Below are 24,458 nucleotides of genomic sequence, written 5' to 3'. Positions count from 1 at the left end.
GTACTGGAAAAGGCTGTGGCAGTGCTCTTCAGCAATCCAGCAACTATCAATGAGTGTTAGATAATTGGACATTTCTTTCTGAACTTCGGCTGTCACCCTAATATGGAAAAAAAAAAAAAAAAAAAACTGTTTGCCTTACCATAGCACCCATTTAGTAAAATTTAAACTCTGGATTTTGAAGGAAATGTAGCTGAATAATAGATATGTTTGTTATGCAGGCTTCCAATTAATTATACAGGAGGTTCAATTAAATGTCTTTCACTGTGCACATGGGCAGTATCTGTTTGCCTTGCTATCCATAACATATTAGCATATACTGTAATATACACTTGACACCTCATTAAGAATAACAAATGTCAAGGACAGTGAGTGCTTGTCAGAAAGTTGGAAAAAATAAATGACTGAAAATGGTAATCTTAAATTCTGACAGTTTAGTTATTTGTCTTTTAACTCTATGGCAGACATTTGAACATGCAACCTAAATATAAAAGATACACCTTACATAAGTCACAGACAGATAATACATACATACATACACACACACCTTCTGAACCACTCGTCACATACAAGGTCGCGGGGAACCGGAGCCTACCCGGCAACTCAGGGTGTAAGGCCGGAGGGGACACACCCAGGATGGGATACCAGTCCGTCGCAAGGCACCCCAAGCGGGACTCGAACCCCAGACCCACAAGAGAGGAGGACCCGGTCCAACCCACTGCACCACTGCGCCCCCTAGACAGATAATAAATTGTTTGAATTTAAAAACATAAAACATTTAAACGCTTATATGCAAAAAAAGAAAAAATTGTGAATTCACTGAACAGTCTCCTTGCAGTGAACAAGACTCTATCTTGCCTGAATTGTAGTACCATACAGCCATTGTGAGTCAGAGATGTTGCAATTTGTTTTTAATTTAGCCCCATGTTGCCAAAGATAAAATCTGAAAAGCAATGGATGTGCCTCGCATCTACATTTCTTATTTAGGAGCAAAAAAGACGCCATAATTAGGAAAAGGAACCAACCAGCATTTACCACTGGCAAGAGTTGGGCTGGGGGGGTGTGGTGGCACAGTGGGTTGGCCTGGGTCCTGCTTGCTGGCAGTTCTGGGGTTTGAATCCCGCTTGGGGTGCCTTGTGATGAGCTGGTGTCCCGTCCTGGGTGTGTCCCCTCCTCTTCCAGCCTTACACCCTGTGTTGCCGGGTTAGGCTCTGGCTCCCCGCGACCCCATACAGGACAAGCGGTTCAGACGATGTGTGTGTGTATGTACGATTGGGTTGTGATATAATTTAAAAAGTTGCAGTATTAGTACAGTACCTGATACTTAATGTTTCCTTACCCAGACTGATGTGTTTTTTTTTTTTTTTTTCACTTTCTCCCATTAACTGTATAGAAGCAACATAGATAAATACCATGAGTACCAGTTTAGGCAGTGAAACTCTAGGGCCTGGGAATGGATGTGGTGGAGTAGGAAGAATAAAAATACAGCATGAGCTTTAAGACTCTTGAGCTGAGTATTACATTACCACAAAGATTGAGTCAATCTTCAGTGAGGACAAAAACAGGTTATACAATCATGTATTACTTTCAAAACTTAATACATTACGTACATATACAGAGAAATGCCAAATCATTCAAATGTTTTTATATAAAATTTACTAAATTGGACTTTGGTAGTAGATCATTAATTACCATTAATTACCATGTTGCATATCATTATTCAAAGAGAGTTGCACCAGTCCATGTATGTTGAGAAAAATGTACTATTCATCAAAAAGAACAACCTAAATTTCTTTTTTTCTTTTTGCATTCATCATCATCTCACTATGCATATTTTGCATTTTCACAATTCTGGAATGATGATTATGTCCAGAGAAAGATTTTAAAGTGGTAAAATACCAACATTTTAATTTATTTTATTTTTTTAATGTTTTTTAACGCATACTACATAAAGACAAATATCAGTGAAATAATTCCAGGGAGAAGTTTTGTATCCTAAAACTTGTGTTAACCTAATATAACAGTGTTAAGAATGTATATGATAAATGCAAATGTATTATTTGCCCTTTGAAAATACTGCAGGTAGTACAGTAGTTAGAACCATTCGTTTACAATCGATAGACTCGGGTTTGAATCCCTTCAGTCTAATTCTCCTGCTGTATTAATGTGTAAATCGTTGTAAATGGCTCTGTATATCTCACAATGTTGGTTAATTTGAAGGAAGACATCACCTAAATAGATATCAGATTGCTTTGAATAATTTTCAGTGTTAAATTCTTCATTGTTTCAAACACTCAATACTGACCTCCATCAACTTAATTACTCAATGTGCACACATTTAAAGATTCATGTTGACAGTGCAGGTTCTAAAATGTAATAAGTATTTTTTCTTACTTAATCATGCTTTTCTATTTACGCAGAAAAAGTGCACCATCAATTAGCACTTGTCTCTTAAAACAGATTTTTTTCCCCCTTCTGCCATTCTTTGAGAATTTATAATAGGCTATGTTCATAAATTTGGTGTTGGTATGTAAATATCAGGCTATCAGCTAACACTGAATATCTTCTGAAATAAACATGCTTCAGATGTTTGCCACTCAGCAAACTTGCTGCAAGAACTTGCACTTCTTGGCAAGAGTGAGGAGTCAGCACAGGTTAAGGTTGAAGGGTGTGAGACAGTGAACTCGATGAGTGATCAACATCACTAGGAATTCTGCTGTACCAAAGGTATAGTAATAAGCTCTTTTTTTCACCTCTGTTGCCAAAAAAAACCACTCTTATTTATTGTACAGGGGACCTATTTCCATTTTTAGAATATATAATATAACCTTCAGCTTTGTTATATTTAACATTTAATAAAAAAAGAGCCAAATATTTGGCTTTGTTCCTCGCTTTTACATAAATTAGTTTGGCAAAGCTTAATTAAAACAGAATGCATGAAAATAAGATATATGAAAAATATGAAATCCAAAGTTACATAAAAAATTAAACAAGGAAAAATGTGGCTGTTGTCTGTGGCCACCGTGGGGGAGCCGTCCCTGTAGAGCACTGACAGATGGTGGGACCAGATGATGAGCAAACAGATTCATGTGTCTGTGGTAGGCGCTGCTGCTGACACCATTTAAGTGACGAGAACACTCAGGTTTACATTAGCACTGACTCGGGAACATCGAGAGGTGATGGAAAGATGGGAGGGACTCCCCATGTCGCTGGTCTTCAAGAGCAACGAGGGGATGCACATGACAGTCCAGTGCTGAGCATCATGCTTTCATAGCCATACATGTGTGAACACACTTGGCAATAAAGCTCGTTCTGATTCTGATGGAGCCTTGAGAAGTGCCAAAGAGAGCTTTATAATAAGGGAAATACAGAAGGGAGAACATTCATTTGCTATAAAACTGCAGCACCATGAGTCTGGATGGGGCAAAGAGGGATGCAGCGATAGCATTCATTTTGAAAATTTACTTGAACACCCAAACACAGGGAAAGAATGCTCTTGGGTCAAGGATACCATTTTCTCGAGGACCTGCATCTCAAGCTAGCCTACTTAGCACCCCAATCTCTCTTCGCCGCTGCTAAAAATGGTCACCCTATCATTTTACCCAGAAGTGCCCCCAGTGGTTGAACACTTTATTGACAGTTTACCCATAATGCAACTATTTACAATAAACGCATTCCCCACTCAACCTCGCAGTAACATGGGTTGTTACAATACTTCAGCCTTTAAAAAAATCCAAACCACTGGGATAAGATGAGGTACCTCTAGATTGTGACAAGGAATTAAATGTTCTCGACCTTCAGCGTACATAAGTTATGATACTGGGTCAGCTTTGCATAGAAAGGAATTCCAGCTTGTCTGGTAACATATTTTCAGTAAAGCATTATGTCACCTCTGTACTGTAACATTTCTTACACCTGGTGCGTCTGCAAATCCTCGCAAACATTTCTGACAATACTCAATTCACTAAACAAACAATTACAGAGAGCTGGACCAAGAAAACTAACTGTTCATAGCACGAACCGAATGACGTGGCATAGGCAAGTATATCAAGTGTGCGACACATCAATAAGTATAGACATCACACTGTGCAGTAGTTTTACAATACTGTATCTAGCCAATGGTGATATGCTGAACACAAACCTTCCTTGTGGTCACTAAGTAGAAACCATAACTGAAAAGTTCAGTTGACTGACATGTCCATAGGCAGAGTTTATGCCTCCTTTATATATGTACTTGCAGTAACTATAAATAATCTCTACGTTTTATGGGAGACCACAGTCAGCAGTTATGTAGGATTTGCAGCCATTGTCTTACAGAGAAAAGCCACATAACTTGTACTTCATTTTAACACTTGAGTAGATGGCTAAAAACATGTTCAGGTCTTAAACGAACAGTTCAAGACAATTTGTTGGATACTGTGCTCACTGTCACAAGTAAACAATTACTATTACTTTAGCATTGTTGATAAGAAATTACTGGAACTTTGCAGTTGCATTTAGTCTTATAAAGAGAGCAAAGTAAGGATGAATAAAGTACTACAAAGAAAAAAAGTGACAAAAGTGATTGTCCTTTACCCAATCCTGCAATACTTTAATATCATTTTTTAGTGTTTCTTTACTTATACACTTATCTGACACCTTTCCTTAAAGCAACTTTCAACATTACACTATCCAGCACAATTTACCGATTCATACAACTGAGTAACTTTAGCGGAGCCACTAAGAGCAAGTACCATGCTGAAGGACACTACAGCAGTAGGTGAGATTAGTACCAAAGGCAGCATCTCTAACCACTACCCTATCAGCCACCTTATTCCCACTCAAATTGTTCCCACTTGACCAAAATCTTGAAAAATCAACATACATTCAATGATTACTGATTTTGTTAAAAATCTAGAAGTTCCTCAGTGTCTTTTTATCATAATTGCTCTTCCATCAAAATTACAGGATTGCACACAAAAGTCCTTAGGACTATTTTTCTCTTAAAGCAGCACTGAACATTGCAGAAGATCCACCTCATCTCTGGCAATGTTGTCATGACTGTTTTCTTAGAAAACATTTTTTCTCACCCATTTTAATTCATATGATCTGAAATCAATACTTACAATGTAATCAGTTTGGGTCAAACTTTCTAAGAACCAGAACGTGAAAGTAGATATCATTGGTAGATATCATAGTGGTTAATCACCGGGGGACTTTGGAAGTATTGATTTTAATACTGTATGTTCTATATTACGTATCTGAAACAGGACAGATTTTTGACTGCCAGAAAATCTACAGACTTCCATCTGTTCTGAGGTGGGTAACAGTCTGCTATGAGTCAATGCAGAAATGATGCACTGGCAACACAAAACAAGTTTTTTTTTTTTTTTTTTCCCCTTCACAGACACATTTTCCCAGAAATAACCCATGATTAAAGGTAGCAAGAGCCCATATATTATATTTATTTTATTCCCATATGATCAGGGCCTTTCACCATAAAGAACAAACATTATTCTTTAGTATGCTGAATTTCCAGAAGACTTTTTCCTGGATATCAGAGTATTGTGCCACTGTATGAAACTGCTAAGAAGGCCTTATCCCATGTAAACAGCAGTTTGCTCAATGGAAACTGAAATGATGTTGTAACGATGCAGCAGACTGCACAGTAATATTGAAGTATTTCCTATACATGAGTGGCATGTTATGTGACAATGACTGGCACCACAAAAAACCATGTTTCATCCTTCACAAGGAGAATCTGTGAATACATTGTTGTCTCCTGCAAGTCAAAATACATCAGACTGAATGTGAATAGCAGCTGAAATGTTCACATTACACATTTATGGAGAAATTGGAAAAGGAAAAGGTGTAAGTACAGATAAAAATATAGCAAACTAACATATACACGTGGAGCCTGAATTATGTAGAGATACCTAGTCTCATGCCAGCTCTATTAATGATCCAGCTGAAACAGTAATTACCACAGAAGTACTGCTTCATTATGTTTTGGAGCTACTTTGTCAAGCTCTATCAGTTGTACAATGCCTTCTAGCTTCTCACTTGCGACAAAATGTATCCATGTCCTCCCTAATCTCCAGAGTAGGTATAAATAATATTTGTATTATTCAAGCACCCGGTATTCAAGGTACTCTCAGCCACTGGTTTTGTTTTGACTCTAATTATTGTTATAATTATGTTTTTATCCTTTAGGTTTAAACTGCTATGGCTGACTAATTTTTGGTTTGAAAACATTGTTAGTACTGGAATGCATCTGTAAGGAGCATAGCAGAGATATTTTAATTACCAGCCATGACAGATTTACTTGACATTTGATTAATAATCTAGAGCAGGTAAAACACAATCATTTGTGACCCTCAGTTTTCCATCCATGTCATGAAATCCACTTTGAGCTGACGTACTGTCACAACAGTCAGCCTGACATTACTCCAGACTGTTAAGAGGTTGTGTAATAACAGCCTCAGCAATGGATGCTTTCGTGACAAAAGCAGTTTGGGTTAACTACAGCGGTTGCCCACTTGTGTGTGGAGAAAAAAGTTAGAGATGAGCTTATTATGGAGGTGTCGAGATTCAAAAATCAAGCCATTTTGAAACAGATAGCCTAAAATATACATATACAGTATATATGCATTTTATATATTAATAAGTAGTGCCCGATAAGAAGCTACTTGAACATGTACAGTGACTTTCATTTGTCAAACACAAAGATGACTGCCAAATGATAAAGGGGAAGGTCTTTTATATCACAGCACATATTGAAGAGGATGATTAATTGAACTAGACTTATCTCATGCAATACTTGATAAAGCACACTTTGTCGTGCCTGTGATGTAGTGGCATTTGTGTGATAGTATCTGCGGGCGATTTGAGTACATGAAGCCTGTGAAATTCTTCTGCTGCAGCTTGATAGGTTGTGTCCTAATTGCCTTTTACCTAAGACTCCAGCTGGCAGTCACGTGCTGCGGAGGAAATGTTTGGGATCATGTCATATTGATCAGCCAATAATGTACTGAAATCTGCATTTGTTATGCCACTATATAGCCAGAAGGAAGATTCAGAGATATCCGAATAAAGGGTCATTTTGTAAAGGGGAAAGGGGAGGGAAATAGTAGCTATAACTTTCCAGGCAGTGTCATTCTGAGTTTGTACATCTGTGATACATTTTTTGCTTGAAGTACAAGCATGCGCATGTTTCAGTGAAGTGCTTGTGTCTCTTGCCACTGCTGTACACTTCACATGGAGCAGACTGGATCATTAGTTTTACAGTGCAATAATGTTCAGTAATTTTCAGGCCGTAAAGAACATGCACCTCTAGCATGTAATTATTTATCGCTTATTATCATCTTTTTTGTATTTTAAATCTGATAATATAATAGGTTTAAATCAATCCTCACGGTTTCGGGAGAAAAGAAAGGGTTCTGCACCCAGACATTTTACATGATTTACAATTTTGAAGTACTGTGAAATAAATGCTGTAGGCACATTGGTTCCCTGTTTATGTCGAGCTGTTGTTGTAGCGCAAGAATATTTGATCAGTGTAAAATCGAGCCTGAAAATAAATGTGACAGCCATCCCTCCTCTTCTTAATGCAGCAATAAACTACTACATCTTAGATGCAGGACTCAGCAAGGTGATAAAATGTGCTGCAGTTTGTGATCAATATGTTTAGTCTATAAATAGAATCTGCAGTGTAGCACTGAAGGAGGAGATGCAGGGGTAATATATTTGAAGGGAACACCCAACAGGCTAAGTGTTCGTATTGTATATAGAAGACTCATGTGGGATTACTCTACCAGCCACCGTCTACTTATTTATTTGAATAATTCATGCATTAGTTCCATGCTGCAAGGAAAAGAAGCAATGCATGTTTAGGTGTGAACAAGCGGGGGATTAACTACATGGTACTTAGGAAGAAAAGCTGCCCTTTACACTTATCTGCAGTCTTAGCTTTGGTGCTGGCTAATTAGGATGCATTGCAGCTATTTGTTCCTGTAGATTTATTGGCAGTTTCACTACAGGTGAATGCTTTACTTTTACACAAGCACACACAAAATGATATGATCATTCACTACTACTCCCTCTTGGAGTAAAAGTCCTTATTTACTCTGAATTCCATGTAAAAATAAATACTGCACTGTGTATTGCATACAAATGTAATCATAGGACAACATATGTATGTTATGCAGGCACAATTATTTCTTCTCTCAGAATAACAGTATTATTTCAGAAGCTTGCGATTTTGCAGTAAAATTGCAGCATTGGAGTGACTATTTTCTAGATAATATTAAGAACTGCTAATTACAGTACAATTAAAGATACATATTTCATTACAATCATATTAAAATTTATATGCATATATAATGTAAATAATTGATGATCCAATTAAATATACAAACATATTTGGAGAAACAACAAATTCATGGTGTTACATATAAAAAAAATGTCTTAGGGACCAAAAGGTTATAGCAAATTATGATGGAAATCTCCAATACCCTTTTCTTTCATTGTATACTCTCTTCTTGTAATATTTTCACAGATTTTTCCGTTGACAAAATAGCCAGTACAAGTAAAAACTGCAAGTCTCTTTCAAACACAGTCATTTATATCACCCCTGGATTTGAGCTATAACTCCCACAACTCCAAGTACACAATGAGATGGCTATGTTGGTGCCCACAAGAGGCTTGGTTTTCCACATAAAGGGAACGAAGAAAATGCAATTACCAAGTAAGATCTAGCTCAGAAGAAAAACATTTTGTGTACTTTTTGGGGAATTGTAAGAATTTATTTATTTATAGATTAACACCAGCTGGGGTGTTGAAGTGATAGCCTGGAGCATGAGCCAAAAGTGCTCATCTTAGACCTACTTAAAGGGTGCATGTGTTTGTGCTGCAGAATGGGTTACGCTGCTCCAAATGCAGGGGTGCGGTGGTGCAGCGGGCTTGGCTGGTCCTGCCGTGTGGTGACTCTGGGGTTCGAGTTCCGCTTTGGAGGCCTTGTGGCGGACTGGTGTCCCCTCCAGCCTTGTGTCCTGTGTTTTCCTGGGTTAGGTTCCGGTATGCCAGGACAAGCGGTTTCAGACTCTCTCTGTGTGTGTGTGTGTGTGTGTGTGTGTGTGTGTGTGTGTGTGTGTGTTCTGAATGCCTGCCACTAGGCATTTGCAAGGCCCCAGTTTCCACAGCCAGGAACTCAAACCTGAACTCTTGCCACATGACAATTTGTTCTCTCTGTGGGACTTGCAGTTAATTAAAGATGTCTCAAAGGGATACACCACGATGAAAATAAATGTTTACCCCACAGAGAACCTAAGATGAATGTGCACTTACGTCCCATTATACCTGCGCGGCACAAGGAAAGCAAACTATGGCACAGAACAGAAACTGTTGTGGGCAACAATGCAGCCATTTTATTTTGTACGTAGAGTGTGGCTTTAAAAAAATGTTGAATGCAGAAAGAAGGAACATATGTGTGCTAAGGCTATTTGTTCAAAATGCTGACACAATTACGTTAACATTATTGTTTTTCTGCGGAAAATTCAAAACCGCTGTGTTCCGTGACCAGAAAGAAATTCATGAGCATCATCTTTTTAATTATAAAAAAAAAAGACTATATTTAACAGGAGAGATATAACAAGAGCGATAAAAGCTGACTGATTCCTTTTCTACTGCAAAAAAGAAAACTTGAAAGGGTGCCACCCATCAAAATACTGGGTTTCTGCCAGCACAGGCTTTTATTAAAAGAATAAATCATCCGGAGCGACGATTAAAAATAGAAAAGATTCAGCATAGCCATGTTCTTCTCGTTTGAGAGGAAAACACTGCATGTTCGCAGGGTTGTGCATTGCGTTACGAGACGCAGGCTGCTGTGCCAGGGTTACAGAAGTGACATGGGGGCATTCTGCCATGCATCGCTTGGCTGATGGTGGGCTGCAGCAGCATCCGCCACGAGCAGCAGTGACAGTCATGGGCATGCCCATCTCGAGCCAGCTGTCACGCACACTGCACACAGCCTGGCCCTCGCAGGGCGGATGGGGCGCAGGGCATACGGTGGCGGTCAACCCATGGGCACATACGCTGGTTGTCTGTGTGATCCGGTTCCCCTGAGTGAACACCCTTCATTTTTTGCTGACAGTGAAATGGTTCAAGCCAGTAGCAGGCTTTTCCATTCCTAAAATGCTTAAACTCCACCTCCAACTCACACAAAAATAAATCTGTGACGGAAGATGGGTTGAGTTGACACTCTGCATGTTACTTTTCTACAGACATGTATCATCTATGAAATGCTTTCTCCTTAATAGACGTATTGATATACCTGCCCGTTTTCGTTTTCTCAGAGGATGGCTGTTACACCCCCAGACAATTACACATAGAAGATCCATCCACCTCACCTGCACACAATCAAGGAGGAGGGAAAAAAAAAGACACCCAACAACCGCAGAACGATTGCGGAATCTTCAAAGAACACATGCCTCCTTTGCAATCTTTTCATATCCCAAAACTTCTGAGTAAACCATGTGCCCTACCTTGGCTCAGCCTCTCGACTCTGATTTGGATCATTTGAACCTGACGCCTGCTGTTCCTCGGACAATGGACTCGACCCTCGCCGCAAACCTCAGCCGCGGTTCGGCCTGCCCGTCGACGCAACTCCGGACCTCGACCCCGCTGACAAACACGCACCTCATTAAAATTTCCCAGCACAGACACCCGGTCCCCGCTCCAGCAACCCTGCATGCACCGTTCCTTACCTCTAGACTGCTCCATCCTGCATCGGTTGCACCATCCAATAAACTCAGCTGTTGGCTCCACCCACATCTGTCTGGGCATTCATTGTGACAATGGCAATATTACTGATGTGTTGTTAAGATGACAATTTTTTCCTGAGAATACTTCCAGCATTTGACCCTTGTCATACGGCCGGCAATATTACTGGGGAGACTCGGTAAGTACCTTGCACAAAGACACTACAGCATAAGCAGGGTGCGAAGCTTGAACCTGCAACCTACATGACCTGCTGTCTTTCCTTAGTTTGTATGGATGTCTTTTGCACTTGTGTTCATACTGCATTGCGCTGATGTTGCATTTTAAATGAACATGAGGTCAAATGTTAACGAAGACTTCTTTGCGTAGCCTATATGTGAAATTTAGTATAAAAAGAATTCCACATACAGTACATAGTCAACTTTGAAAGTATTTCATTCATGAATTTAAACACACACTCAATCTGCAGGCCGGAAAAAAAAAAAAAAAAAAGTAGCGTCACATAATCTCATCTCACCGATGAACGACCATTTTGGTATACCTGCACGGTGCCCTCGGGCAGGGGGGTAAACTTCCTCCATATTTCAATATCTCCCTCCTGAAAACAATCACACTTCACATCTTAAGTAGTGCAAACTCAGCAGCTATGCAAAGCACAGTGATTATGCCGATGCTGGAAAGGTAACAGGGGAGCAGCTGGTTTAGCTGCAATGTGGATGCTTTCAGATCTAGATAATCTATTCAGTAATTACATACCTCTCTTCATGGGGAACTACAAATGACACTCAAAAAATGAGAAAATAGATTATGAATACACACACACACATTTTCAGAACCGCTTGTCCCATACAGGGTCACGGGGAACCGGAGCCTACCCGGTAACACAGGGCGTAGGGCCGGAGGGGGAGGGGACACACCCAGGACGGGACGCCAGTCCGTCGCAAGGCACCCCAAGCGGGACTCGAACCCCAGACCCACCGGAAAGCAGGACCGTGGTCCAACCCACTGCGCCACAGCACCCCCCTATTATGAATACACAGAAGGTGAAATTTGAATAATAAAACATCTTAATTGTACTTGCAATTCTGTATTGTGTCTCTATTGTAGGTGTTGAAAATGTGCACTGGATATAATGGCACATCTGCACGCGCATGCGTGTGCGTGTGAGTGTGTACATGTGAGTGCGCATGTTTCCATGGTGTGCAGGGTTAAGTCAAGTTAATTAATTCACTCCCTGGTTTATTAAATTGATTATTTATCAGTTTATTATTTTTTAGATGTCTTTACATGTCCTCACTTACAATAAGTAGAAAATTTCAACTGCGTATCGGTGTACACTAATTGTAATGTCTATAATTACCACAAGACACATTGACATCATTTTGGCTGTAAGACATGAGATGGGAACCTTGCCAAATCTTGTTGTTCTACAGACCGTTTGCTGTAATTAGCAATAATATTTTTTTTTTTTTTTAATTTCATTTTTCGTGTTCACCCTCTGATTCCTTTTGAATGTTGCATAAGGTGAGAAGTCATTAATACTTGTTCCGAAATTAAACGACAAAAATTTTTAGTTCTTAAAAAAATAAAAGCAACATTTTTTTACCAAAATGTTCCATTTTTCTCCTTTCTCTTAGACTGGATGAACACTTTCACCTTTTATTTGCTCTTCGGAGGTTGATTAACCTCAGCATGCATCAATACAATCGATTGACAGCAACTATTGCTTCCAAATCAGTGCTGAAAATGGTTGCGTATAAAACTGAGTGATGAATGTACTTCACCTCTACACGAATGCGTTAGATTAAAAAAACAAAACTTGACAAAAATAAAAACGAAGAAATTTATGTGGCATGAACGGCTAAGCAAATCATAGTAAAGTTCTCACTTCAGAAACAGTGATACGCTGATTGTACGTAGCCAGTCAGCCAAGCAGTGGCTCTGACCCATGCTATCTAGCTGTGTCTAGTAGGCCTACTGTTTTCAGTTGCCTAGTAACCATTTTATTTGTTCTGCTGAAGGAAGACATCCTTGCAGACAATGATTGAATCAAATGCAGCTCTTCATTAACATATAAATAGAATTAACATCTAAACATATTTAATAATGTGTCCAATACAGTGTAGTGAGTTGTGTACATGAATGTAGCTTATTTCTAATTATATGTGTGCTATATAGCATTGTGAAATATCTACAGCAAGGTTTCATAATAGCGCTTTTTTTTTAAATCAACAATTAAGATTTAACAAAATTACTTTTTTTTTCCAAGTACATGTATAATATTTTCAAATCCGTATTCTCTGAATGTGCTAATCTCTTCTTTTTCTTTCTTTCTTTCTTTCTTTCTTTCTTTCTTTCTTTCTTTCTTTCTTTCTTCATGTTTTTCCAGCATGACTGAAGCACTGGGAAAACACAAAATTTGGAAGAAAACTGTGAGAGGTTTTTCAAGTAAGACTGAATTAGCAATGAATTTTAATTTTAAAAAGGCTTGGCATTCAACTGCTATAGCTTCAGGCACAATCTAAATTTACCAAGAAGGATGTTTTTCCAGACACATTTATTTTTTCTTCTTCTTTTCTTAGTCCATTTCTTATGAAATTCTTTAGTAAACAAATGCAACTATGTAAATACTATTCCTGCATTGTACTTATTTTACGGATTAATATTGAAAGACTCATGTTTTCATGATAGTTTTAGTCGCAACATTAAATAAAATTATGTGCGTTATTTTTGTCATGTGTAGTGTTAGTAAATTATTCCTAGTGCTATTTATAAACAATTGTTTGTTGTTCTTCTTTTTTACCTGGATAGAAAAGTAAAAGTTTTACCCAGAATCTCCAAAGTGTATCCGAGGTCTCCGGGGGGGCAGTTCATAGCAAAATGTTTAGAGTTACTGCTTTCAGATTTGAAGGTCACCAGTTTGGCTCTTACCTACTGTTGTACCGTCTCACCTACTCTTGTATCTTTTTTTTTTTTATGTAAAGTTACACAACTGTATAAATGAGCAGAGTTGTTGGTATTTTAAGATTGCAAACTGCTTCAAAAAAGAAAACCATCAGTTAAATGAATATTCATTTCAAATACAGGAACATGAAGGAGTCACACAAGGTTGACAGGATGACTTTGAGCTTATACTGGAATATTGTCATTAAAATGCCATTTAAAGTCATTAAATGAGTGAAAAAATGTTGTAAGTTTGTGATCATTTGTGACATACAGTATGTTATTTGCTCTTATGTTATGAACTGCTGTATGTGTGTTTATATGTATCTCAAAAAATATTTCCAGGAAGGTGACTAGGAATTGTCAATATTCGGATAAAGTTTTTTTTGCAGTTACTTGTGTGATGTGCATTCATAGGGTGGAAAGAAACAAACTAACTATAATTAAGAATCACATGTCTGTATCTATGTCTCCCTTTCTGCTAATGTAATGTACACATTGTATTTTCTATGAGATGCACATCACTTTGGAAAAAAAAGTGTCTGCCAAATGAATAAATGTAAATGTATCTTTAAGAATTCTATAAATGCACTGGAATGGCAAGAAAAGTTTCAGAACATCTCACAGGGAGATACATTTTTGCACTGTATGGCTATGTTTCATCCTTTATGTGGTGCATTCTGTTCTTAAACAATAAGCAAGATGGAACTGAAGCCCACATTAACTTTTCTTTTACCAAATTTGTTTACAGTTCAGTTACAGTTTACAGTACATGATGATTTCAGTCAGATCAGTATATTGTTTTGATCAGTATAGTTACAGTGATCTTAGCTATTTTCTTCAAACCCAACAAAGTTCTTCTGGTTTTGCAATGAACAGTTAAATTTGGTTATTATGGAATAGCATTGTATTACTGGGATGTAGCAGCTGGAGTTTCTCTTGAGATCAAGGACAAAAATTCAGCTGTTATTTCTTGAATTTTTTTCTATTATTATTATTATTATTATTATTATTATTATTATTATTATTATTATAGGCTCTGTTTATTTACTTTTTTAAAAAGGGCTCAAAGAAGTAATAGGAGTTGCAGTATTTTGGTATGATATGCTAACATGTTTCATTTCAAAATTTTGCTGAGTTATTTGTTCCTAAATTTGTCCTTTTTATTACTGTATATTACTTAAACCCCACAAACTCTTGGTGTTTTTTTTTTTTTTTTGTAGTTTTTGGGAGACTTTTGATCACTTTGAGGTTACTCATGACCTATAGGTGTTCTGTTAGTTCTGTCTTCTGAGTATTTTTGCTATCTCCAGTTTCTGCCTTCAGGTTTTTGCAAACATACTTAATTTACAGTTTATTTTAGTTTTTTCACTAAAGCGGGTCTGCATATCTGTAGCAAACATGCTATAGCTGTGGGAGGTGAAGGAGGCGACAATCTTTCTTACTGAGAGGGTGGAAATGTGCACCCTAACCTTTTCGGATTTATGCATATGTGTTATGTGTTTCGAGAGCTGACACAAAGTGGTGAGGTGAGCGGAATACTAACAAGTGGAATATGACTTCAAATAAATATCTCATTGTTTGATTTCTCTTACATGTTACCTTGCTTTTTTTTTTTAAATATTTCAACACTAATTCTCATCTCTGAGGTTGTTTTTTTTTTTTTTTTTTCTAATATGGTAATCATATTTATAGCATGGATGCATGTATAGTGCAAATATCACCTTCTCTATTACTCTACATAATGAACCATTAACATTTTCATTTATTTTTGGTTTATTATTCAGTTTTAAAATTCCTCTTTGGTCTAGTCAAAATTGATGGCACACAGAACCATGGGACAACCAAATAACTCTGACAAATCACAAGTCAAGAAAGCAGTAGAAATGAATGAAGCAGTCATATAAAAAAAAAGAATTCACTTTGTTCCACTCAGCAAAATAGGATTCTGGGTCAATATTTAGAAGTAGATTTCATTTTACAACTATCAACGATTAATCTCTCTGGCGTCCTGTAGCGTGCCTATGATACGCTGAATAGGCTATAATAAATCAAAATACATTAATCTCTCCACAGCAGATAAGCTGGTGTATCCTTAAGGGCAAAGTGGTATTAAACAAACCTTATGGTGGGTAAAAAGGTCTAGTGAGAGCAATCCCTACCACTTAAAAGGTACAGTGTTTTATTACCTGACAAATTATGTTCAGAGTGAGTGATATATATACATATATATGTATATATCACACACAAACACCTACACACCTATTTCTCTCTTTTTCCACAGTTGGATCGAAGAATTTTTGAAGTCACAGCATGAATCCCTTTAGCTGCATTGTCATATGATTGCTAGATACAGCACACTAAGATATTGGGCGATCGATACATTAAGTCAATGTAGCACAAACTCACATACATGTATATATATATATACACACACACACACACACACACACACACACACACACACACATTTTCTGAACCGCTCGTCCCATACGGTGTCACGGGGAACCGGAGCCTAACCCGGCAACTCAGGGCGTAAGGCTGGAGGGGGAGGGGACACACCCAGGACGGGACGCCAGACCCACCGGAGAGCAGGACCCGGTCCAACCCACTGCGCCACCGCACCCCCCATATATATATATATATATATCAGACACACGCACACACACGTAATTTAGTCTCAGCAACACGAACCTTGAAATATGTACATTGCTATAATTATTAATAATTGCCAGTTGTGTGACTGTTTTACTTTTGTGTATAAATTGCGGACCACTGTAAGGAGTTTGGTTTACTGTGTCTGGTATAGTAAGTCACCTTGAATAAAGGTGTCAGCTCAGTATTACTAGAGGTCATTGGACAATGTTTTGGAGAAAAGCATCAGCTTTTTGGAGTAAATGCAGTAGTAGTAGTAGTAATAATAATAATAATAATAATAATAATAATATCTGAAACTAAAAGTAACTGTCCAGAACTACAATTTTCTCTAAAGCTTTCTTTTGCCTAATGTAAACCATGTAAATAGTTTGCATGTATGGTAATGTTCACAAAACTGACTGACTTTTTCTCTCTCTCCCACAGAGGGTTACTACTACATAAGTGTTCTCAGTAGGAAGCAGGCTGGAGTATCTCTGTGTTGCACTCTCCCACGTAGAGCAGCTGTCAGGGGAGTAGGGAGCAGGCCAGGCGGAAAGCTGGCTGTTCAGCACCGAATCCACCAGAAGCCAACTGAGCACCATGGACAGCGGCTCGCCTTGCTCTTAGTCGCATCTGAACACCTGAACGTGTTAAGGAGTCACTCAGCTGCTGCCCATCTGTTTGTCACCACAGGGGCTCTGAGAGGAGATGGTGCAAAACATGGAAGAAGAGTGGGTGAGGATCTGTTCCAGAACGCATGCTATACAATAAAAGAAAGAAGAAAAGAAACTTCCCATACTGTGCTGTATAGAGAAGAGCTCACCTTTCCTTGGTCACAGAGGGAACAATATGTTCCCATCTGCTGAAACTTTTCAAATTCAAGTTTCTGGACATTGTTTCTTTTTTCCCTCCTAGATTGTTAAATAAAAGATTAGAGCTGTACTGAACTGTGCATTCCATCAAACAGAATCAGGCAGATTCAAAAAGAGTCAGACACAAGGAATTTTCTTCTGAAACACTAGTAAAAAGATGAAACTGTCCACCAGTATATTAAAATACGATAAAAATGTGGTGCTGTCTCAAATGACAATTCTCTTTCGCTTTCATGTTGTTTACAAAATGCAGGTTAAATATATGTTTTCTTATTTTCAAGTGATACATAAATAAAATACTGACCATCACACTGTTCCTCTCTGCTTTCCTCTAGTTACCTTTCCAACAAGTGCTATGATGTTCTTTAAAAAAATGCTAAAGTTTCATGAGAATATAACACATTGTAATGAGCAATATGAGGCCTCCAGCCGTCTATCTCATTTTGATATTTAGAAAGTATATATTTTGCATAAAACTGAGCCAATATGAGACACTGCACTGATTCTTCAGCCAGTATCTACAGGTATCATCTTAAAATGATTTGGTTAATATGAGTTTTTCAATGCCGATATTAAAGTTTTCAGTTTATTCCTCTATTTGTGCAGATGCATAATGGGTCAGTTAGGAGGATATAAAAAATGGAAAAGAAAAGAAAAGAAAAGAAATAAAGAAACGAAAACTGCCATAAAGAAAAATCAATAAAGCAACAGGAATTTGCCATGCGCTGCCAGCGAGCCCTGCTGGGCATGACAGCAGAAAGCCAGCGGGGGTAAGCCACTTAAAATCCAGGCAAGAGACATTGCTGAGGCTGTACAACATCGCAACATATGGGGAGAAATAAAACGCAGGGGAACAAATGCTCCGCTCCACGAAAGCAGCGCGATTGCCATCAGAGGCCTGAGTGTAATTAAAAACTGTTTGGTACCCTTTGTCTTTACCTAATGAGCCCCTTATTTGGAGCTCACATTCAAGAGTGGCTCGAAGGGAATTTAAATACAACCCAAGTTCGATTCCTGTGGTTGTGTTTCGCACTCTAAATGTTGTCCATCTTTTATTCGTTACACACAGGAGGTGGTTGACAGCTTTTGGACAAAATAAATGTGGACCTAATGTATTATGGGTTTGTAACCTTTATGTGCAATTCTGATATTAATCCAGTGGAAATTTTTAATTTGACAGGAGTAAAAACAGAGAGCATGAAGTACCATGGTGGTTAAGGACCCACTCTCAAATCTTTTACGTAAAGCCTTGTCTTCTCAAGTACTGTTCATGAGGGGATTGCTCGTGTACAGCAATACTATACCCTTGAGCCAAGTACTCGATTGCTCCTTTTAAAAATAAAGTTGCTTAAAGGACTTTCATTGTAACAGTTAATCATAATAGGCAGCTGATAGTGTACGTAACATCCAGACATAAAATGACATGTTTTACTGTACCGTCCGGATACGTATGTGAAGTGCAATGATCCCAACCACAGAGTGCAAATACGAGGAATTACTAACTGGGAATTAATGTCCATTCCATGGGTGACGCGATGGACACGGATCAAAAAACACAGGGGGTCTTTCACAATAAGTGAAATTGCGTTGGGTGAAAGCAGCTAATACAAAGACCTGGACAGGGTTATGATCAACTGGCCTACACAGGACAAGAGCTTGGAACGGAAACACACCAGAACAGTGACATGAGAAGCAGGTCAGTGAACAAGTATCACTAGATGAATGCAGTAAAGAACTGATTAACAACACCTCCTTTATAGTGTTGGGAACTGATCAGGTTGATCGAAAGCAGGCATGTTGGCTTAATTATATGGATCTCAGGTGGTGCCTCTGTTGGACCTCAGGGGTCCACCGCCTGGGGTTGTGATAGTGAAGTGGATGGACCTTTGATGCGGCCTAAGGTTGCAGGTTTGATTCCTCTAACCACTTACCTCGAATGAAAATTATTCAGCTGTATAAAAAGGGCAAGTAATGGTAGGTAGTTTAATTCTGTTAGTCATTTTGGTGAAAAACATCAGCACAATGTGTAAAGAAAACATTAACTATATTTATTTTTTGGGATACGCATACAAAGGAACGTGGCCAATAAAGGATGTTTGTTTATATGTGTTGGGTAATGCATTTTGTATCCAGTCAGGATAAAAGGTTGTAAAATGGTCAGCTGTAAAATCTTTATGAATTCTATTGACTATTTTTAATCACAAAGTGCTATGGATGGATGGATGGATGGATGGCTCTCAGTTATTTGTGGTCAAGCTCTCTGACCCTTCAAATAAGGGCTCTTGATGTCCTTGAAATAATTCTGAGTCAGCTGAGGTTAGCCCACTGTTAGTAAGCTATATCTGAAAGCTGTATACATGAACCATACAGTATGTCCAACACTGTAGCAATATAACTGGATTATGGGTTTTATTGTGCTAACCCCTTGGAGAAGAAAAAGTACACACGCATACCCACGCATGTAAGTAGCCTCCATGAGAAACTTCTGATGAAACATGCCACCAGAGACAGTGAAGCATGTGGAGTCACTGCAGGGCCGAGGTGATGGATAGGAATCGACTATTTCCCACCCCCACACAGCCGTGTCCTCTGGCACAGGTCACATGAAGAAACAGACCGTCTGGCTGCAGCTCGTACTTTGAGTGGTAACAAGAAGCACATGGCAGAAAACGTCATACAGTGCGGTCTTTACGGACCGTGTGCATCTGTCTGAACTGGAAACGGTAACTGGTGGAAGATTTTGGAAATCTGACTGAGAAAGAAAGAAAAAGAGTAATGTTTTACATTAAGCACTCAACAGATTGAAGAACTGTTATGTTCTCGCATTTGACTGAAAGAATTCTCAGAGGAATACTTGAGATGGAGTGGGTGTGCACAAGTAACCAGAAGGCTATTAACACATTTCATCTGTCCTGGATTAACCTAAGCATGCAAGTATTAATATGTGCAGAGTTTTCTCCTTTTTTTTTCCCTCTTTTTTTGAAGAGTCTAGACTGTTCTCTGGGTATAAGGTGTGAAGGCCTATTAATGACCGATACACAGAAAGAATGCTTGGTGATCTATTATCTATTGCTTTTGTCCTTGTTAACCTTCCAGTTGATTAAAGCACAGTTTTGTAGAAGATGATGCTTCTCCTGAATCTTACAAGAGAAATAAAATACAATGAGTAAATTTTCAAATGCTCCCAGATAGTAATTGTTTCGGGGGTCTGTTGCTCTGGAAAGATTTCCACTGCTTTTTGCTGCTTAGTTACGGCATGACGGAGATAGTTTCAACACTGATTAAAAAACGAATAAGGAAGCCATAATGCTTCACATCTCCTAGGCTGGGCATCTCCTGGGCTAAACTACCTATAGTGTGTGAGTGTGACTGAGTGAGTTTGCGTAATTGTTACAAAATAGATCACTCTGACCTTGCATTAGGCAAGAGATTACGGACAATGAATGAATGAATGAATGAGATTCCATAGTGTTTCTGGCTTAGTTCTGTCCACACACACACACACACACACACACACACACACAAACAAGCAGCAGCAGCAGCCAATGCTGCGATTATTGTGTGATGTGCCACCACTGGCCAATTAGGTATTGATTAATTGAATCAAAAGCCTTTATCATTAACTCTCCTTTCAGCTTTCACACTAAATCAGAAAACTGACACTATATGTAAGGTAATGCACACATGCTTCTATGAATTTTCAGCCACAGATGGAGTTGTATAATACACCTACACAAATTAGCTATTTCTTTATTTAGTACTGTATTTAAAGAAAGGTCTTGGCAAGTCTGTCGGTTTTCGAATATGACATGACTTTACGCAACTGCTAACATGGTGGAGGTACAAGAAACAGCAGAAAGTCCTTGGCCCCTGGGGGGGTGGGGGTAATCAGGGAAGAGTTGCCAACCTGCAATAAATAAATGAATAAATAAATAAGTAAATAAATCAAAAAAAAAAAAATTAATAAATAAAAACAGCAGGGGAGACATTAGTAATCTTTTTGTTGGCTGAACACAAATACGCACAGCTATATCTATATTTGTGTGCAGACATATAATGGCACAAAACAGCTTGTCTTGTCAAGAAAAAAAGTTTATTACCACATAGTGTCAGACTTTAAAGATGCTATCATACATATTTGATTATCGATTTATTTATGCTTTTTATACATTCATCATGCATGTTGGCAAGCATTTCTTTCACTGCGCTGCCAGTGGCCTGTTGTGTGTGCAGATTAAAAGCGTGACTTTCATCATGCACTAATTGATGTGCTCTGTGGCCATCAAATAAATTTGATGACTTGGAAAGAAAAAAAAAAAAAACTGATGCAGAGATTCATTTGCAACCCTCGGCTGAAAAAAAAAAAGAATAAAGACGTGTAAAAAACATGGAATGTTAGAGCAGATGCTTAAGCACTGCCATGGCTTAATTTCACATAAACTTAAAAAAAAAGAAAAGAAAAGAAAAGAAAAACGTGGAAATGCTTACATTGCTGTAGCTCACCTCACACCCGTGGAGCGGACAGCATCCAGGGCAGTCCAATTAAAAGGGTTTCTCTGGCCTGCCGTGGTCAAATGGTAAGGCCGGCAGAAACACAGACATTCATTTGCGCCACAGTGAATCTTGACCACTCCCGGTTATCGCCCAAATACGTACATTATCGGTGTACAAAAGGAACAATTGCAGAAATGGGGGAAAACAAGCCACTTCTAATGAGCTGGTGACATCTTCTCCGACACAGTCATTTTTCATTGGCTTCATACACTTTCGAAAGGAGAACTCGTTAGTCGAGGCAGGACCCAGACGAAGAGCCGTACTGCATTGGCCACAGCTTTGTCACCTGCCCTGGGGGAGAACAGACATACATTTCGGGTATCATTTCATGTATGATTCTACGTGTCACACTGTACTCAAAGTCTTACATCACAGCAAAATATTTCCATCTCACACCACAATCAGGCTTTTCTCTGAAAATACTCACAGGCCGATTGAGTCATTGGCTGGTTACTCGCTTCAGAACTAACTTCTAGAATAGTGTTCAGAGATTCGAGAAATCCCTACAACTGTCATTTAAAGAAAATGTCATTTTTTTCCAAGTGAAAGAAATTTAAACACTTTAGTCATCTATACATTTGGAATAGGAAATTCTGGTGTAGACCATAACGCTGAAAAGCATTTCTATGTATGTAAGAGTAATTAGCTTATGGACCATAATAAAAAAGAAATTTCTGTTGTGATTTTTGGTTTCTCAACTTCAATTTAATATCTATTGCATATTTTGTAGATTTAATATTTCCTTCGTGTTACTTGTTTTATTCTAGGCTTGTTATATAGGCTTCATATTGTTTTTACTGGATATTTTTGTCACAGGTGTTGTCGCATTCTAAGATCCTCAGGGAAATCTTAGCAGAACAATAAATATAATTGAAAGGGCTTTTGTATAAGGCCCCAGCCATGTAAATGTACACACTTGGATGTTTTGAACAGATGGTGAGTCACACGGTAAAATCTTTTGGAACACAAAAACTCAGCTCATAATAAGGATAAGATTTATTCAATAAATAAGGACATAGTGTAACAGAGGCGGTGTAGTGTAATGGAATACAAAAGCTCTCCAGAGTCCACAAAAATTGTTTTCTCCTTTATATTAATGGAAATTAGAAGATTCTTTGGGTACATTCCTGACAGAGGTAGGTAAAGTTTTATGCCATGGAAGAGACTGAAGTTGCGCCTCCTCCAGATTTCGTCGGCTGTGAATTGCCGCCTGCCTGCAGTGAGGGACGTGACTCTCTGCCGACTGGCTATAGCCCTCCTGCATCGAGCCATGCAACCTGCAGTGTGTGAAACGCAGAGAGCGAAGCTTGCGGAGGCGTGCCTCTAGGGAGGCTGTGCCAACTGCCCTCTCCATTCTGGCACATACGCGGGCCCATACAGCAGTTGGCCAAGCAGAACCAATTAGAAAGTACAGAGAAAACGGTGGTGGGGGGGGGTTAAGGAAGGGGATGGACATGAAACTGCACAATTGCTTTTGGAGAAACTCATAAAATGAGGCCTTTTCAGGACTAATTTAGAAAAAGAAAGTGAAAGCTTATAGAATATATTCATGTGGTCCTAACAATATTTTCATCGGAGAAGATTTATGAAACTTGATGAAAAATTCTAGAAATTTTGTGGTTATAACCTCAAGTATCAGTTAAAATTAACTGAAATGCAGTGAATAATAGATTCACCATTCTCGTACGAGCACTGAAGGTGTCCCGGTCTCACTTGGTACAAGATGTTTTGGAAAACTTAGAATATATTAGTTTGTCAAATTAAAAATTGCAGGAGTGGGCAAAATTGCACAGAAATGAAGCTTTGTGGGAATCACAATCTGATCATGGCAGGCCCTACATTTTTCACATAAAACTACATATTTTCAGTTTCTGCGAAAGACCCTGGCAATGAAACTGCATAGAAAGTTAGTTGTTTTCCTTCAAAATGAGTCCGGAGCCCACTATCAATAAAAGAGCCCCCTGGATGCTGATGGATTCCCTGCAGACCATGTGTAAACGATTAATCCCTCAGACAGTGTGGATCATTAGGAGGGTCCTTGTCTTTATCGATGGCTCCCCAGAGCTCACTGTCATTAACAGAGTACCTGTTTTCGCCGCGGGCCTCTCTGAGCTCCAGCGATATCAGGCATGATGCAGAGGCCTTACCCAGTTATTGATAGAGGCATCCGTGGTGTCTGGTGTGACTAATAAAGTGTTCCTGGAGACTGACAGGGTCCCTGCATCCACTGAGTTATTGAGGTCCTGGGAGGAATTCAACAGGGAAGAGCTTACTGAACCTTTAAATACTTTTCTAAAAAGTGAAGATTTTGGCCAGAATGGAGAAGATGGTCATGGTCAAGATAAAAAAAAAAAAAAAGTTAGAATGTGATAAAACAATGAAATCTTGTTGAAACTGTACCTTAAAAAACTATCCATTAAGCTGGAAAAAGTGTTTTCTGGGTCGGAATCAAATTGTTATTCTTAAATGAAATCATAAGTGAAATTTGCATAAATGCCTCTTAGGTTGGCTTTCAGTAACATTCCAGCGAGTGAGAGCACACCTGAGTCTTGTCAGAATTGGTAAACAGCAATTGTGCCAAGGGAGCTGTGCTAGGCTTAATAACCCAATATCATGTTTTTTTTTTCTTTCTTTTTTCTTTTTTTTGCTCTGCAGCATTCGCTGTTCCAAGAAAAGCAATGCTGCAGCGTTGTCATGTAC

General features: G+C 38.6%; 1 protein-coding gene across 1 annotated transcript in view; it reads left to right on the top strand.

Moving 5' to 3' along the window:
- The window catches only part of LOC114912045 (uncharacterized), an 88,739-nt gene extending 64,848 nt beyond the window's left edge, over nucleotides 1–23,891 (top strand). Inside the window, exon 7 of the mRNA XM_029256919.1 lies at nucleotides 23,789–23,891. Coding sequence (XP_029112752.1) covers nucleotides 23,789–23,891 — 103 coding nt within the window. The remainder of the gene's footprint in view (nucleotides 1–23,788) is intronic.
- Nucleotides 23,892–24,458: the final 567 nt, after the last annotated feature.

The sequence above is a fragment of the Scleropages formosus genome, chromosome 12 (assembly GCF_900964775.1).
Source record: "Scleropages formosus chromosome 12, fSclFor1.1, whole genome shotgun sequence".
In the NCBI taxonomy this organism is placed as follows: Eukaryota; Metazoa; Chordata; class Actinopteri; order Osteoglossiformes; family Osteoglossidae; genus Scleropages; species Scleropages formosus.
The sequence above is the reverse complement of the archived record's forward strand: the minus strand, read 5'-3'. Positions and strand labels throughout refer to the sequence as shown.